We start from the raw sequence: 17,568 nt of genomic DNA on the forward strand, positions 1-17,568 counted from the left end.
TAAAACAGAGCTTATATAACTAGTAATCATGATAGTTTAACAAAAGTCCAATTAATCCAGTATACCGTGAAAAAAGAACCACAACAAAAGTACTGAATCAAACTTATCGAAGCATTAATGACTGCAATAAATCCTCCCGCCGCCGGCTTTAATTTATCGGGAGCAATTTTTCCCATGCACACAATGCCCTCGCGTGCGTTTTTTTTTTCTCTAGTGCACTATTTCGCTTCTATTTGATCTGTCTCTTGGAACATGGCGCTTTTTTCATTTGGATTTCTTCTCAAATGGATATGAACGGGGCGGGGAAGTGTGACAATGCATGACGTCTGCGACGATCACGCCGTGATTCATTTGATCTGTTTGAAATAAATAAAAAAATCTCGACCAATCCGAAAGACCCTGACAGTGGTATTCGATACGGTTTAAACGCCTGGCCACAAACTGACGATGATCTGTGGAACGCGTTTTTGTTACAGCTGTATTTGCCACGGACCGTAGCTCTGTGTAAAATGTAATACTGCAGAGAGTATTGATTAAACCCTTCTGTAACTGTGTGGAGATAGGGCGGTGCAGAATAGAAAATAAAAACGAACGCTGAAAGATAATCCTGCAAGCGTTGATGGGATCACGTTCTATCAGAAGCTGCTGCTGCTGGTGTTGCTACCGTCGGTCGATAGCAACTAGCAAATCGGTGGTGTTTTTTCGGATTTTCTAAAACGTATGAAAAAAATCCCATATCGGGATTCACTAGAAGTGATTTTTTTTATCTGTTTTAGCACTGCCAATAACTCACCTCCCGAACGACGATGGTATGATTGCCCCAGCCGTCGGCGAACATGCCGAAAAAGTTGGAAACCGACTGGCCGGAAAGATAGACTCCAGCGGCCAGGAAGAGCGCCACTTTGAAGGGTGACACGAACATATACATGTAATATCGGGATTCGGTTAGTTTCTCCCGGACGGTGGCCAGTGCGGCAAATGGTCCTGAAAGGAACGGCAGAAACATGTTGTTTAACCTTTTTTTTTAACCTGTCTATTTTTTTGTTAATAGATTTTGATCGAAAACTTCTATTACTTACGGAAATAACTCTTCAGCGAGAGGTAGTTCTCCCACCAGTGACACGACACGAGAAACACCGCAACCGGAATGAACCACAGTTCGAACGTGTTGTACAGCATAGGCCAAACCACGAATCCCGTCACCTGAGCGCTGATGGCCAACACATCGATTGCATATTTAAACGGTAGCTTCGACTCGGACGAGGATCGTGAGAGCAGGGCGAGCAGTCCGGGAACTAAGCAGACACAGTTGGTCAGCATTACGGCCTTCATGGCATCCAAATTGGGAAAGATGAGAAATGCCATCATGGACAGTCCAATCACGTGGAAGGCCTCCATCAAAGCCACTGCCAACAGTTGACCCCATGTGGGCCGGGTAATGTTCTTGAAGAAGCAAATCCTGGCCGATCGGATTAATGTGCCCAGCTCAGGGATGGCAAACGAGAAAATGATTGCCCACATCCAAGCTATTCGCTGCTCAGTTGGGATGTACGCCTCAAACTGTTTGTCGGGTTCTGTTCAATAAAGGGAGAAGTAGGCGTTGAATATTGAGAAAAAAAATCGATTGCTAACTTACGTCGCACATCACAGTATCGATTTTTTGTGCCTTCCTTGATGTTCGACGTCATCAGCAGGAAGGACATCTTGGAGAAGCATGCCGCGGCCAGTGTCACCAGGAACACAAAGGCATAGGTGAACACCTTCAGGCATTTGATGCACATCGACAGATACTCCTGGTTGGCTGTCGAGCCGGAGCTTTGCTGCACCGGCGGATCCTGGAAGGAGTCCCATAGTTTGTTGTCCTGCTGGACCCTGAAATCAAGCCACACAAAACGATACGATGATACAATTAATCAAAATATCCAGCACAATTTAATTACAGTTTATAGGTGCACCATAAATTTAATCGGTTTCGAGCTAGAACTGACAAGTGGAATTGTTCAGGAATAGTCGGCACTGATAAACGAGCTCGCCGAAATGGTCGTCTGATAAATCTGGAAAATAATAATCTTCTGACTATGTGAGACTGTGCTACGGCAAGTTAGTAATGCAGCTGATTTTCAAATCCAAACGAAAAGCTGCATCCGGGAGTGCACCCTGCTGAACAATGGAAATGAGATGTCTCCTTCGATGCGTGGGTGGTAATGGACTGCTTGCCAGTAACAACTGCAATTAGTCAGGCCTCAGAAGTAGAGGAACGGCATATCGCCTTCAAACCATAATAAGGGAAATGTTTCTTCTTCGTGACCTCCGGTGTGATCCGCAGTGTTTATGAGTTGGTAGACTGATTTATTACTGCTGGGTGTAAAGATATAGTGTACAGAAAGCGGGAAAGGGCAAATACATGGTTATCTCATTGTGAAATTCGCACGGAAGACTACAGCCAGGACAGCCGTCACACTTTTAACCCGAGTGGGTAGTAAGCATAGGATGGGAGGTCTATTACTAGGGATTTGTCCCATTTTGCATTACATGCACATTAAATCACTAGCGTTTGTGCAAATGGGATTGTGGTACATCGATATCTTTAAATGTGCGCAATGTGTTCCGGAGATATATGGGTTGCAGATTTCAATTTGTGAATTGGTCTAAAATTTCGAGCGGGCAATTTACCCACTCCGTTATTTTCGAGTGGGTAATACTACCTATACTGCCCACGTTAAGTTACAACGTTGAGTTAAACGAATGTATATTCCGTAGGTTTACAATGGTGCCTTATCTGTCTTAAAATGAGTTTTGGGATGAATAAAATTAACGAAAGAGTAACCGATGCTCAAACGACAAAAACTTTTGATTTGACTTTTGTGCATCATTGACTACAGGATATTTCTGATTATTAAAGTGATTGCATAATAAATGTAAGTGGATTTAAATTCTTTGATTAAAGTCCTACAAAGTGCATAGAAGAATTTAGGTCAACCTTTTTCATATTTTTTAATTGCATCGTAACAAAAAATTATATGGTGGGGCAAATCCGACCACTAAATATTGGGGTAAATCTGACCGCTTTTTTGCTAAGCAAATTTTTATTTTTCAAATTGAAATATATTATTATTGTTATTATTTATTATTTTTATGCAAAATGGTTCGTAATTACAAACGAAAGACACAAAAACGTGATGATTATAGTATTTCTCCGATGCAAATGGGAATATCATTACGTGCTACTGCTCGTGATTTTGGCATTCCAAGATTGACATTGAACTCCATTTTCTTCATGTTACAATTCAATAACACAACATTCATTGATTTATCATTGAAAACCCACAAAATTTGGAAAATATCTGCACTAAATCAACCAAAAACATAGGGGGTCTCGTTTACTCCACCATTTTTGAAAATAGCAAAAATGAACATTTTTGTAAAACGCTTGTATCACAAGGTATTCCCAAGATCCAAATAAAATGCTATATAGAAAGTTGCCCAGGAGTCTAACCTTTAATTTGATATATAAAACGAGTTGATCTGATGTAAAATGAGCATTTTTTAGGCCAAACCATTTACTAGGTCGGATTTGCCCCACCTTACCCTAATTAGATAATGATTATTTCTTTCGAAAATTTAAAATGGCGGCTTCAAAATAGCGAACTATACCTAATTTCAATAAATTTTCATGAAAAAAAATGATAGGCGTTAATGAAAAAGTGATATTTGTCTTTTTTGAATTGCTTTCAAAAGAAATGTACAAGATTCGATCAAACTTTGCAAACTTTTCCCGAGGCCTAGAGGACCGGGTCTTATATACCAATCGACTCAGCTCGATAAATTAGGACAATGTCTATTTATAAAGCTTTAAAAAACTTTCAAGAAAGCCTTGAGATTGTAGGAAAAAATGTGCAAAAACCTTAACGTCTCAGGGAACGGGTTTGGGCTGCCATCACCCGATCATCGAATATATTCGTAGGGTGTCTTTGGAGAAATTGTTCGTATGAATATTCCCCACAATCTAATAAAAATTGAAATTAGACATGGCTTCCTATGATCGAACTAAAAAAATAACTTTTTATACTGACGAGGTATAAAGTTGGTGTCTTCGACAAAATTTTAGAAATGCTAGCAGTGAAGAATTTTGGTGAAGAACTTGAACTTGTAGGACTAAAGGTTATCGATTTATAAGGCGTTTTCTATAGCAACCCCCTTAAATCTAGTTTTTTTTTAATAAAACCTTTTTCATTGTGACTTTTCGTGCAAACGATGTTCAAGACAAATGTAGGTGTATCAAAACTACATAATATCGTCGAAGACTGTATGTAAAAATACTCATTGGTTTCAAGGTTATCTAGTTTTTACACTTTTTTACACCAACTTCAACTACGTATAAGAAAGAAAGGTGTAAACCAAAATGTACAAACAGACACTTTTTTCACTGTGTAAACTGTGCACAATAAAGGTAAGAAGGTTTGGTGCGTTGCACTGTAGAACCCTATGAATAGGATAAGCTTACTTTATCATGTTTTTTTACTTGTTCCATACAAAAATAAGCAAAAAAATTTTTTTTAAGTTTTTTGCGAAAATTTTAGTAATTCTTGGTTTGATACTCAATTGCAAGTATTATTTTCCCTTATACCTGAATAGTTCCGATTTTATAAACGTGGGGGCCAAAATATACTGATATATACCCAAATAGACATGCCATAATGAATTTTTTTCCTTAGAAAAGGATGTCATACCATTAATTACCAAAACTTGACGGAAAAAATGGAAAAATATTTATTTTTGCTTATTTTTGTATGGAAAAAGTCAAAAAACATGATAAAGTCAGCTTACCCTATTCAGTGCCCTGCACCAAAACTTCTTACCTTTATTATGCATAGTTTAGACAGTGAAAAAAGTGTCTGTTCGTGCATTTTGGTTTGCATCTTTCTTTCTTATATGTAGTTGAAGTTGGTGTAAAAAAATGTAAAATTCTTCAATAACTCTTAAATGAATGAATATTTTTACATACAGTATTCGATAAATTATGTAGTTTTCATACCTCCATATATGGCTTGAACATCGTTTGCACGAAAAGTCACAATGAAAAAAGTTATTTAAAAAAAACTAGATTTAAGGGGGTTGCCATAGAAAACGCCTTATAAATCAATAACCTTTAGTCCTACAAGTTCAAGTTCTTCAACAAAATTCTTCACTACGAGGATTTTTACAACTTTGTCGAAGACACCATCTTTCTACTTCGTCAGCATAAAAAGTTATTTTTTTAGTTCGATCATAGTAGGCCACGTCTAATTTATTTTTTTTAAATTATGGGGAATATTCATACGAACAGTTCTTCCAAAGACACCCTACGAATATATTCGATGGTTTGGCCTCTAGTGAATTAAGTTCACGTTTTTGGCGTTTCCGACCACTGTGCACTAGTTCTCCACCATCCACACAAACTGTAAAATTTCTATACGACAGTCGGAAAACTGACTGTGAGTCTAAACTTAGTGCGGCAAACTTCATACTGTCTAGTTTACTGAGTCCTTCGGCTTCCTTGTGCCATTCAGCACCGCGACCTTCTTCTCGTACCATTCCACTTACTCGTTGAACTTCTGACTTGTTCGCGAACTACTCGGTCTAGTCCCCGACGGTGGAACTAGCCTACTCCGACTGAGAATTCCACTGCGAGAGAAGTTCTTTTTTTGTGATTTCTTCTGTTTAACTCCACTAATTTTTATGAAAATGCCAAAATGTACTTTCATATCACAGATACGTATTTCGGCTACGACTTACAGCCTTCATCAGTGTTTAGTCACGTAGCCAGAAATTTGGTTTGGGCAGGGGGTGCTTCAATATAATGTAAATTTGATAAAATATTGAAAGTTCAGAAACAAAAACAGTTCATCAGTTACCATTCCATTCTACAAATAGGTAAAAATAATAAAGAATACCTTTCATATCTTCATAGATAACTTTGTTTTATTAAATGGGTATGGGCGCTATAACCCTACCGTAGACAGAACTAAATATGTGATGTGGCTAAGAAACCCCGCACGGCTGTCCTTCGATGAGACAAGAGGTTGGGTCTAACCCAACAAGCCTTCCAGAAAACAGCACGTTACGAAGAATCAGGAAGAAAAGGCGGATCGGAACAATCGGCCAAAGCCCACGTAGCGAAAAAAAGGACTATGGTTGGAAACCTGACACATCGAACTACAAGTCACTTTGCTTCCCTGGGTTCGAACGAACTTGGTGAGCCTCGAGTGGTTACATTCTATTGGAGCGACGGCACAACACACGAGTTAGGAATCCGCTTTGTAGTGCTGAGCAAGAAGCGCCAACGCGTAATCAAGTAGCAGACGATCAGTAAAAGGATGTGTGTGGATCAATGGCCATTTCTACAACTACAGCATCGTAAACGTGCACTGCCCTCACGAAGCGTGATCCGAGAACGAGAAAGAAGGATTTTACGCCCATTTAGAGTCCGCGGCAGAATGTGAAGCTGCTCATCAGTGACATGAACGCCACCCTTGAGATCATCGTGTTAACAAACTGAGAACCACGACCACGTTCTAATGAACGGAAAATTTTTCTCCGGCATCACAAATGTGCGCACCTTCCGCAGTGCGAATATAGATTCGAAATCGCCTACTGGAAGATCTGGATACCGAGGCGATGGAGCAACTGTATAGAGTTATGAAAATTAAATCGCTCGAGCAAAGACTATGTGCCACAAGCTGACATATAAAGAGATACTAATGGAGACCTTCTCACGACCGAGTGTGAACTGATCGATAAGTGTATTATGACGAACATCGAAATAGCAGTAGACGACGAGAGTATCTCAAGAATCAGTCTGGGGACACGCGCAGCCGATGACAGATTCCCAGCGCAAAATCTACCGAAGATTCAGGAGGTGATCGGCGGGTTGAGGATTGATAAAGCTGCTGGAAATGATCTACTGTCATATGAGCTGCTGCAACACGGAAGAGAGGCGTTGTGTAGAGCACTCCACTGGGTGGTTTTAAAGATCTGAGAGAAACAGATTTTACCGGAAGATTGGATGGAGTAAGTAGTATGTCCCATCTTTAAAAAGGGTTTTAAGTGGGATTATTGCAAATAGTTATCGAGCAATCATATTGCTGAAGGTGTTCTCCCAAATTCCTTGTCGCCGCCATTCACCGTTAGCAAGCTAGTTAGTTGAGAAAGCTAGCATATAATGCCCAAATACGGATTTCCGGATCAGCGAAAATAGATCGAGTGATATGTAACGAGTAATAGAAATACTTTCGAGTCCTTTTGAAACTCGGAAAGGAAGCTAGGATTGACACGGAAGTCTGCTCAGATTTTTAGCTTCGCCGGTAACGTCAATATTGTGGCACACAATCTTGAGACGATGGTGGGAACGTACATCAGACTGACGGTTGAAGCGATGGCGATGATATCGAGTTGGTTGATACCCACACAATTAGGGCGGATTGTTGGTGAGTTACAGCGGGTTGCCTAGAACAATGTTGCCTACCGCTCGTCGGTATGTTTTAACCCGCTTAGCCGCCATTTCGTTTACTGGGTGAGCTCGTGTATTTGAGCTCACCCAGTAAACGCCAATAATGACACAAACAGAGAAATTTAGAAACGTATTCGAGCAGGTGAACATTGTTACTTTGGACTTCGAAAAACCCTTCGACACCGGATGAAGTTAATCTTCTACAAATCGCTCACTAGACCTGGAGCATGCTGGTGGGAGATCAACGCATGCTTAGTGATTTTGATTGCAACGTGTTGAGAGCGATTAGTTTCTAGAACAATTTTATTGAGTTGTTCACCATTCTGAAAACATGCAGCCGCCCAAACTTCGCTGAGAGAACAATGGGGGGTTTTCCAAGCTACTGTTGCAATTCGTTGTTCGTACGCCGTCTCATCGTAGTACTTCCAAAATTATTATTTAAATATTAAAAATAAAAGATTTGACCAGTTTACACCACCAATAATTTTTTTTTGACTCAATAAATTTTGGGTTGGGGGGGGGGGGGGTAGATGTACAAAAACCCCTACGTCTCAGGGAACGGGTTTGGGCTGCCATAACCCGACCCGCTAAACATCACTGCTCTTGCCGAGAATCTGCGGGGAGGGGTTTTTTTTATTTGCGTAGCAACCACTCAAATTCAACTATTTAGAAGTTAGTACCTTCAGTAGGGTTTCAGCACCACTCCTTGACACATCACCAGTTCTCCACCGTCCACACAGAATGGCAATTTCTATATGGCAGTCGGAAAGCTGACTGTGCGTCGAGACTTAGTGCTCTTCCCCTACGAGGATAATCTGGGCGACAAACTTCAGATTGTCTCCCTTCTCGCACCATTCAGTACCAATTACTCGTTGAGCACCCGACTTGTTCGCGAACTACTCGGACTAGTCCCCGACGATGGAGCTAGCCTACTCCGACGGAAAATTCCCCGTCGAGAGAAGTTCACCCTAAACCGAGCCAACCAGCCAGGTGTCGAGGTCAGTTCGGCGATTCCGGTGGAGCAGAGCGCCCGGTTCTCTGGTGCCTCCACGACCCGTGACTGGTGGTGTCTTGTGACGGTGTACTCATGTAGTCCCCGGCGGTGAATCTAGCTTACCCCGGAGGAGAGTTCCCCGGCGAAGGAAGCTCTCTGGATACCGATTTTTCTTTGGTTTTAGCACCACAACTTCTAGAGCTCTTTGGCACCCTGTCCGGTGCCATTTAGCACCGCAACTGCCTTCAGGTCCCTTGGTTCCCTCTCGTTCCATTTCGCACAACTTTCCCGATGAGCCATTCAGCTCCCGACATCACAATAATCTTGTTTGCGAACTACTCGGTCTAGTCCCCGACGATGGATCTAGTTCATTTCCATTTCGACGGGCCAGCTGGGATCCATCCAGCGATTCCGGGTGGACAACGACCCACTGCTAGCTATTCGACGCGGTATACTCGGTCTAATCCCCGGCGGTGGATCTAGCCTTCTCACGAGCTGCCCGGTAGGATGTCGAGGTCGGTCCGGTGATTGTGGCGAAGCCTGACGTCCAGTTCACTAGCGCCTCAATGCCCAGAACCCGGTGCTACGTAGCATACCACTTAACTGGTTCCCGGTGGTGGACCCAGTCTATACCTGGGAAGAGCTCCCCTGTAACGGAATTTCTCTCGAATCCCGATTTGTTGTTTCACGGCGACTTTCTAGCCAATTACTTTGTTGGTCCTTTCACTACTTGCTCTGCAGTTCGGAGAGTACACTCGTAACCACTCTGTTGACAGCATATCAGGTATATTCGTCGTGAAGAGATGTTTCAACGGTATTGTCCACTGTCACACCAGCCATACCTCTACGAACTTCTTCGAACCTAGGGCATTCAAAGACCACGTGTTCTGGTGTCTCATGCACGTTCACACACTCCGGGCACGTATGTAGGTATGTATGTTTTTTTTTATCTTACTTGGTGGTTAAGCTTTTACACCGACCCAGCACACGTTCAGTAGTTAGACCATACCTACTACCGATTTCGTCCATCGTGTGCCAAAGTGAGGGTACTCTGAACAGAGAAGATAACTCTGAACCCACTCCTCTAAACTTCACCAAGGAATCCGACACTTGCCTGATCTCCCAGATTCCATTTGAAATTACTACTTCGAGGGGAGGCGTGCTAATGCACTTCGCTTGATTCCAGGTCTAGCTGGTCGTGCTAATTCGCTGGTCTCCCTACCGCCATATCAGTCCTGCACGGCATGATATTCTACATGCGCTCCTCTCTACGTTGATCAGTTGGATACCGTGGTTTATCAAGCGATTCCGGTTGGCGGGTGACTTCCGATTCACTGGTGCCCCGACGACCCTATACTGTTGTTTGTCGCGTTCGGTGCTACTTGGCGCAGTCCCCGACCGTGGAGCCAAAGGTTTATCCAGCGATTCCGGGTGGAGGATTGCGTCCGGTTCACTGGTGCGCCGACGATTCAAACCGGCGATTCGCTACGGACTACTCGGAATCAGGTATGGGAAAAATACATTCGAAATTCATTCATCTGTGTTCATCTTCTGATACATCTCATGCTACCAACCGTTGTGTTTGTCTCACGAAGTAAACGCCAGGAAGTATACACTGAGCTTGTTGCAAAGCTCATTAACGATAGCAGCTGTGCGGCACTCAATTGACTCCCGTTCGTTCTAAGTCGGAGAGCCTCTCATTCTCTCAATATTTTCTAAGAATGATGTATGGACGTGAGTGAATCAGATTGGAATATTATTGTTTTGGTTTGCGAGCCACTCGATGAGTCTAATCTTGATTCAATCATCATATCCAATCATTGAATCGTTCAATCGGTTCTCTATCCTTTGTAGAGGTAATATATGGGTAGAAGTGCAAAGGTAAAATAGCTCAAGATGCAGGATTTTTAATTTTTACATACGCAAGCTTATCGTTTAACGGCTAGCGTGACCTACAAGTTACTGACTTTATTTAGTCTGTAACATGTTGAAGTACTTTTTACTATTTCAGTAGGGGAACCGGGGGCAAGTCCAACACCCTAAGTGCAATCATTTTTCTAAAATACCACGATTCTCCAAAAATTGTATATTCTGTGCATAATGCTTGTTTAGATGGTTCTTAACAAGATATATTTTTTTCAGTGTTTCAAAAAATTGGATTCATTAAAAATTATTGGTTGCCAAATGGAGAAAAATAACATTTTAAAAACGCTGCGGGTAAGACCGACACCCCGAAGTGGCAAGAGCGACACCCTTGTTAGCTTTCTATTTGTCCAATTTTTCATTAAAAATGTGTTGTGTATGTGTGATAAAGTGTAATTATGTGTATATGAGTATGTGTGATGCAAATGCATGCTTTCTGGAATATCATCGCGTAGCAAGAGGAAAAGCATACGAATGTGTGGTGTGAATAAATAATGTTCAACACTTGGTTTTCTCCATTAATCTTTTCTAGCTTTATTACCGCTTGTGAAGCCATTCTAAGAAGTAAGATCCGTTATGCAAGAAGAATATATCCCCTGTTACTAAGATTCATTCACTTAGAAGTAACATACCCTTTTGTAGTGAGCTATCCGGTTCGTGTTATGATTTTTCGGAACTCTGTTGATCAACAATCCGGCAGAATAGATTAGAATGTGCGGCAAAATACTGGTAATTCTCAAAGCTTTTGTGCTGTTAAAACCTTGAAATGTTTCAACTAAAAATAACATCCAAGTGCGCATCAACTTTGCTTTCGCATATTTTGTTTATTTTGTGACGTTGGATGAATCTATATGGCATATATGTGTCTCGAAATACTCAAAATAATCGTACTAATGATATCCTGTTATTATTGTATGATTTAAAATTTGATATCTGGGAAAAGTTATGGGGTGTCGGGCTTACCCACGGTATCGGACTTGCCCCCAATTCCCCTATTCATTAAGCTGTCTATCTTTTGTGCAGTTAAAATATTATCGTTACAGTTGAAAACTGGAAAATCCTATCAGCGACAATTTTTTTCTCTTTTGTTCAATGCTAATTCACGACGTCGGGAGTAGTGTGTTCTATTGCTAAAAACAAAAGAAAATACGATTGTGTCTGGTTGGATTTTCCAGTTTTCAACTACAACCACAATATTAAACAATGGCTTTGGATATCATGACGTACATGACATTCAAGGTTATAAAGTTCAAAAATAGTGTACGAGGTGTTATAACGACCAAAGGGTAAATTTGAAAAAAATGCATCAAAACATCTAAAATGATCCCAACGGAACATACCTGTAAATACTATTAAATCCTAGTCAAACCAGCCACAATCAGTTTTAAATGAAGCAATGAGCCGCGATCGGTTGTTTTATTTGATTCGAAATTCTGACAGAAACCTCAAGCCAGCTTAAATTCTGAATGTGCTTTACTGGAATGAAACCAGCTTCTTCGGTAACTACCGATCGATGTAACCCCATATAGTTTAAAAACTCTTTAATCGCGTATAAACACGCTTAATTGCTAAATTGGACAATATCTATTGACAAACTGAGTTTTATTAGATTCTGAGATGATTATGACTTTCATTGCTTTAGTTTTCGACAAAAATACACTAAAAAAGTCAGGTTGGACAAGGAAAAGTTTGTTTCAAATACTAATGCTCAACTAATGACTACCAAATGCCCAACTAATGACTAATTTTGCGAAAATAACTCCTACAACATTTTTTTGTAGGATTTATCATTTTTAGACAATAGCCATTTGAAAAAAATTGGTTAAAAAAGTTTGACCCTCTCAAAAGCTTGTCTAGATCATTTTTGGAAAAAAAAGTATGCAAAGTGGCTTTTTGTGACAAATTTCTCATGTACAGAAAGTTTCATTAAAATCTGAGAGGGTGCTGCCAACATTTGTTCGAGTTGGTGCGAAATTCGTCATATTATAAATGGATATGTCATAAAAGATGGATGAACTGACCTGACCATTAAAACGTTTCTGTTGGAAAAGCCTTTGCACTCCGTAACACAATTAAAACTACTTTTAGAAAAATACTAAAACAAGGTGGTCTAATTCTTAAGGCTAAATATCATCAATATCAACTATATCATGTAGAGCTTTTTTTCTCGGCTTGCTTTTTTCATTGTAGGACTTATCGACTCTCCAAAACAAGGTTATTGGATGCGTGGTACGCAGTTTTTGAATACACCCTTTTATTTTTACGAGCACTACATTCATTTGCTTTCACATATAAATAACGAGCATAATCAATAACAATAAATCAAGGAGTTAACATGATTTTGCGAAAAAAAAAATTGGCGTAAAGTAGCCCCCTTGTGGGGGTGACTTTACGCCAATTTTAGCTCTTTAGATTTCACGTTCAATCTTGATTTTCCAAAAGTTCTTTTCAATGACTTTGGAGGTACTTGTGCCATATGTAAAACATCCAACAGTTTCAAATTTGAAGTTGCGTGATCGTAGTTCTTGAGTGTAATGTACAAAACGTTCTATTTTTGGCGTAAAGTAATCACCGATGACGGTATTTCAAAACCCACTCGTCAAACTCGTTCCAAAAACAAAGATAATTACAAAAATATTGATATCCGTCATTATCCCGACGAAGTAGTTATGAAAAAAAAAAGTTCAACAGACGTATTTTTGGAGTCAATACGTTTTTATGTACAACGTATCCAACACTTAAATTTATTTAGCGCAGCTCTATCTACAAAACAATATAATCTTAACAATAGCAAAACAAACTTTAATTTCGTTTTTACTCTTAATTTACTATAATAAACAGCTGTGCTATTGCTACTACGAGGGGTGAGGAAATTAAGCTCCGTAGCGGTATAATGAATTTGTTTATATAAACATCGCGTTAGTCTTTTAAAAGAATTAATTTTAAATTTAACAATTTCTATCGCTTTCCGAATGCGACGATACTATCTCAAATCATTCCCAAAAGCGACGTCCAGTCCTTGCCTATGAAGCAATGATTATTATAGACGTCATATGTCACAGACACAGTATTCAAACTGTGCTATATTTTCATGTAATTTCCCGGCTTATAATCACCAAAAGGCTTCCGAGCAGAACAAGAAGTTTTAAGAAAAATCTAATTCCTACAGCTCTGCGTAAACGATATATACAGCGCCTCATACTTATTATTGGAATTACATACAAGGAACCCTCTCAATGAGTCAACAAATGCATTCGATGAGTGAGCGAATTTTGATTCATCCAGAATTGAAGTCCTGCCTGTTTGCTGACGTTCGGTTCGTTTCAAGTATTTTTTTAACCACTCACTTACATAGTGCGTTCGCTGACCGTTCGGAGTGCACAAACATGGTGGTTGAGAGAGGATTCATCGCATTCTCTCATGGTTCGTTTCTCCATGCTCACTATGACGATTGTGTGCGGCTGAACCAAGGATGAATGGCTATCAGATGCAATCAAACGAATGAGTGAATTTTCCCATGCCTGCTCGGAATAGTCCCCGACGGCGGACCTTTCCTACTCCGAAGAAGAGTTGCCCGGTAGTGGAAGATCTTCCGAAACCGATGCTACCCGAACAGATGCAGAGGTCGACCCTTCGATTCTGAGTAGAGGGTGACTTCCAGTTCACAGGCGCCCCGACGACCATTTGCCGCTGCTACTACCCGATCTACTCAAACTAGTCTTCGGCGGTGGGCCTAGCTAACTGCGACGGAGAAATTTCCCGATGCTGAAAGTTCTCGTGAAACCGTTATCTCGATGCAGGTCGGTTAAGTGTCGATGTCAGTCCTGCGATTCCGAGGGTAGGTTCTCAGGTTCCCCGATGACCTCCCGTCGACGATGCGTGCTCTCAGTCTAGTCCCCGGTGGTGGATCTAGCCTACTCCGGTCGCATTCGGTGGTCTACTTGATCTGTCTTCCGCAGACTAACTTGTCGAGTGCCAAGGTTGGTCCGGTGATTCCGGTTGGAGTGTAACTTCCACTTCATCGGTGCCTCGACTACCAGAGTCCGTGTACTGCTACGTTGCTGGTCGTTACTGCTCTCGCCAGCTTTGTTGGAACGCTGACATGATATGAACGACTGTTCTGTTCACCGCGTCCCTTTTTTCTCTGTTCGCACACATTTTTGGGATAATATTGTTCACGTTAACGTCCTCACGGACAATGGTTGTCGTTTCGTTTTGCTCGTGCTCGAATCACGGGCATTCGAGGATAACGTGCACAGGCGTTTCGTCTGCATCACCGCATGCAATTCAGAATGGAAAACTCGCACTTCTTGAAACAGCCATCACCAGACAAGTACTGCATCATGTGGAAGTTCACTTTACCGTGCGTTCTGTCTACCCATACCGACAGACATGGAATTGGCCGATGGGTCTATCTATCGTTTTTCAACGTTTTTTTCAACTGATGTTGCCACATGCTAAGCTCTCAGCTCGGGTTCGTTTACAGACTCCTCTCGTGCTTCGATCCCTATAACACTCGTTATCTTCTTCGAGTAGAAGGTTTGTGAGAATCATTCCAGCTATCACGTAGGCTCACTCTGACGAGATAGTACGATACGCGCTAGGCACCCGCCTTGCCATCAGCATGAACGTGCTATTCAACAGAGATGCGTTCCTCTTCATCTGAAGTGCCGTCACCCAAGCTGGTCTTGCGTGTCTGAGCACCGATGTGGAGACGCTTGCCAGTAGTCGCTTTTGACTGCTGCTGATCGCCGAATTGTTGGGCATGAACCGAGATCACTTTTAATCTCACGCCACTGGGAAGGCTCAGTTTCAGCACTCCGTCGTAAATAGCATTCCAAAGCCAAGTATGGAACCCTGTGGAACACCCACTTCTATTTTGCTTCTCCGCAGCCTCCGTAGTTCCACGACCGTTCGTATGGCGTCCTCAGTAGATCTACCTTTCCGGAAATCGAACTGCATATTTGATAGGCCATTGTATGTTATAAGCCTGCCTTTCCGACCATATCCAACAGGCATACCTGCCTGTATGCTGAAGGATCTCCAGAAGGCTTGCCTGGCTTCGGCAACAGCGCCAGCTTTTGTCACTTCCAGATATCGGGGAAGTTACCATCGTCGATACACTTTTGAAATGCGCTCCTAAATATATCCAGGTTCGCTAAGATTGCTGTTTTCAGAACAATGTTGAGGCTACCGTCTGATCCTGGTTTCTCAAGGCTTCTGCCACCACTGTTAGTTCCTCGTTAGTTACTCAAGCTTCTTCTTCGTAGTCATACTGAGTCCCATATGGCGTGGGCGGCCAGGCCGTCGGTTCATGCTGTGGAGATAGCGCTTCTACGATGACTCTCATCCTCTCCGGGCACCTATCCGGCGGTACTGCCGGTCCTCTTATCTTCGCCATGGCAACTCTAATGGCGTCAGCCCACGTATTTGAATTAGCGTTGCGGGAGAGATCCTCTAGGCAGGCTTTCGTACTGAGCTTGATCCCCTTGTTAAGTGTCTTGCTTCCATATACCCTGTCTTAGGATATTTCATCGACCTAGTGGGCTCTCTGCATTTTTCTCCTGGCTCGGTGGCAACATGCACGTGGGTCGGCAATCGTCGAGTTCCATCAAAAGGCTGGGTGGCGACCGTATTTTGCTTTCTCTCGGCATGGTTGCATCGCACGCCTTTGCTAATGCCGTTATCACTTCATCTGCATTAAAGTGAAGATGATTGCTATCACGCCACAACGCTTCGACGAAGACTCTCTTGTCGAACATCGTTGTTTTCCACCTCCGCTCATTTGATCGGGCCACACACGCTCCTGACTGTCTATTACTTCCGATAGTAATACCGGGTCACTTGGTGTACCCCTCGCACATTCTCCAATTCAAACTTACAACCAGTGCGGGGCTGCAGATGGTAACGTCAATAACTGATTGTCGACCTTCGCGGTAGTAGGTGCTGGTTGGACCATTGCTTGCAACATCGACGTTCAGCTGTGAAAAGGCCTCGAGTAGACTACTTCCCCTTGAGTTGGTGAAGCGGCTGTCCCACTCTACTGCCCAAGTGTTGAAATCGTCGACTATAACGACTAGTCTCCGATCGATAAGCTCTTCTGTCAGCTTATCGAGCATTTCTGTGAATCGATCAATCGTCCACCGAGTAGCTGCAGAAGAAGACATTGATTTTGACGATTACAAAGCCTTCATCTGCGCTATAAACCGCTTCCTGAAATGGATATCTCAATTGTTTCGGTTTCTGGCCGGGATTCGGTATGGCTCCAAAATGATAGCTACATCGCATTTAGACTCCGCAACAGATTGCCGGAAGGCCGGACATCGTGGGCCTCCTATAACGTGGTTGTTACCTTCTTTGTTTGCACAGATTGGACATCTCGGAGCCTGTCGGCAGTCTTTTGCATTGTGGCCTTTTATCCGGTACCTTCTGCATAATTTGCTCCTGTCATTTTCACTGAAGGTTCTCACGAAGTGGCCGAACTCTTGACACTTAAAGCACACTTTAGGTCTTTGAGAGACACTCAGAGGACATACCGACCAGCCAACTTCCCAATTTTAGGTGCCTTTTTTGCTGCTTCGACTGGAAGCCTAACCGAAGCCGCCTGCGTGCCGAAAGGTCCCTTCGTCATTCGGGTCATCATCTGCACTTCTCCAAGCTCGCACAGTTTTTTTTCAGAGCTTCTCTTAGCTCTTCTTCCAGGGATATTTCATCTAGGTCTTTACATTGGATACACGTCCACCGCTTCTTTCTCGGTGAGCTCTTTATAAGTAAAGTTGTTTGACTTCGGATCCTTTTTCAGTTCCAGGACCATCTCTCCGGTGCGAGTGCGCCTGATTTTCTAAACGTCTGAGCCCAGCTCCTTGAGTTTGTTCGCTTTGCGTGCAGTACCTTCTCGTATGAGTTATCGTTAGCTCTGCTTTGACTATGAGTGCTTCACCTTTGTTACGTCCTTTGAAGAGCTTTCGCTATCCTTGTTTTTCGCTTTCCGTTTTGTTCTGTCGGCGACTTCAAATTTGGCGTTTTATTCACGTTAGTGGCTGCTTCATTCGCTATGCGTACCACTACACCGGGAGCCTTCTTCTGTTTCTTGGAACCTCCTGATCTCGCATCACCTGGTGAAAATCTTGGCCTCTTCGGTGTAGAAAGGGACACGGTTTCC

At 42.3% G+C, this 17,568-nt stretch overlaps 1 protein-coding gene across 1 annotated transcript in view; it reads right to left on the reverse strand.

Moving 5' to 3' along the window:
- Positions 1–17,568, reverse strand: part of LOC131685721 (chitin synthase chs-2-like) — a 121,951-nt gene that overhangs the window by 62,813 nt on the left and 41,570 nt on the right. Inside the window, exons 2-4 of the mRNA XM_058969631.1 lie at positions 1,637–1,872; positions 1,080–1,574; positions 794–984 (exon numbers count right to left, since the gene is read on the reverse strand). Coding sequence (XP_058825614.1) covers positions 794–984; positions 1,080–1,574; positions 1,637–1,872 — 922 coding nt within the window. The remainder of the gene's footprint in view (positions 1–793; positions 985–1,079; positions 1,575–1,636; positions 1,873–17,568) is intronic.

The sequence above is a fragment of the Topomyia yanbarensis genome, chromosome 2 (genome assembly GCF_030247195.1).
Source record: "Topomyia yanbarensis strain Yona2022 chromosome 2, ASM3024719v1, whole genome shotgun sequence".
Classification (NCBI taxonomy): Eukaryota; Metazoa; Arthropoda; class Insecta; order Diptera; family Culicidae; genus Topomyia; species Topomyia yanbarensis.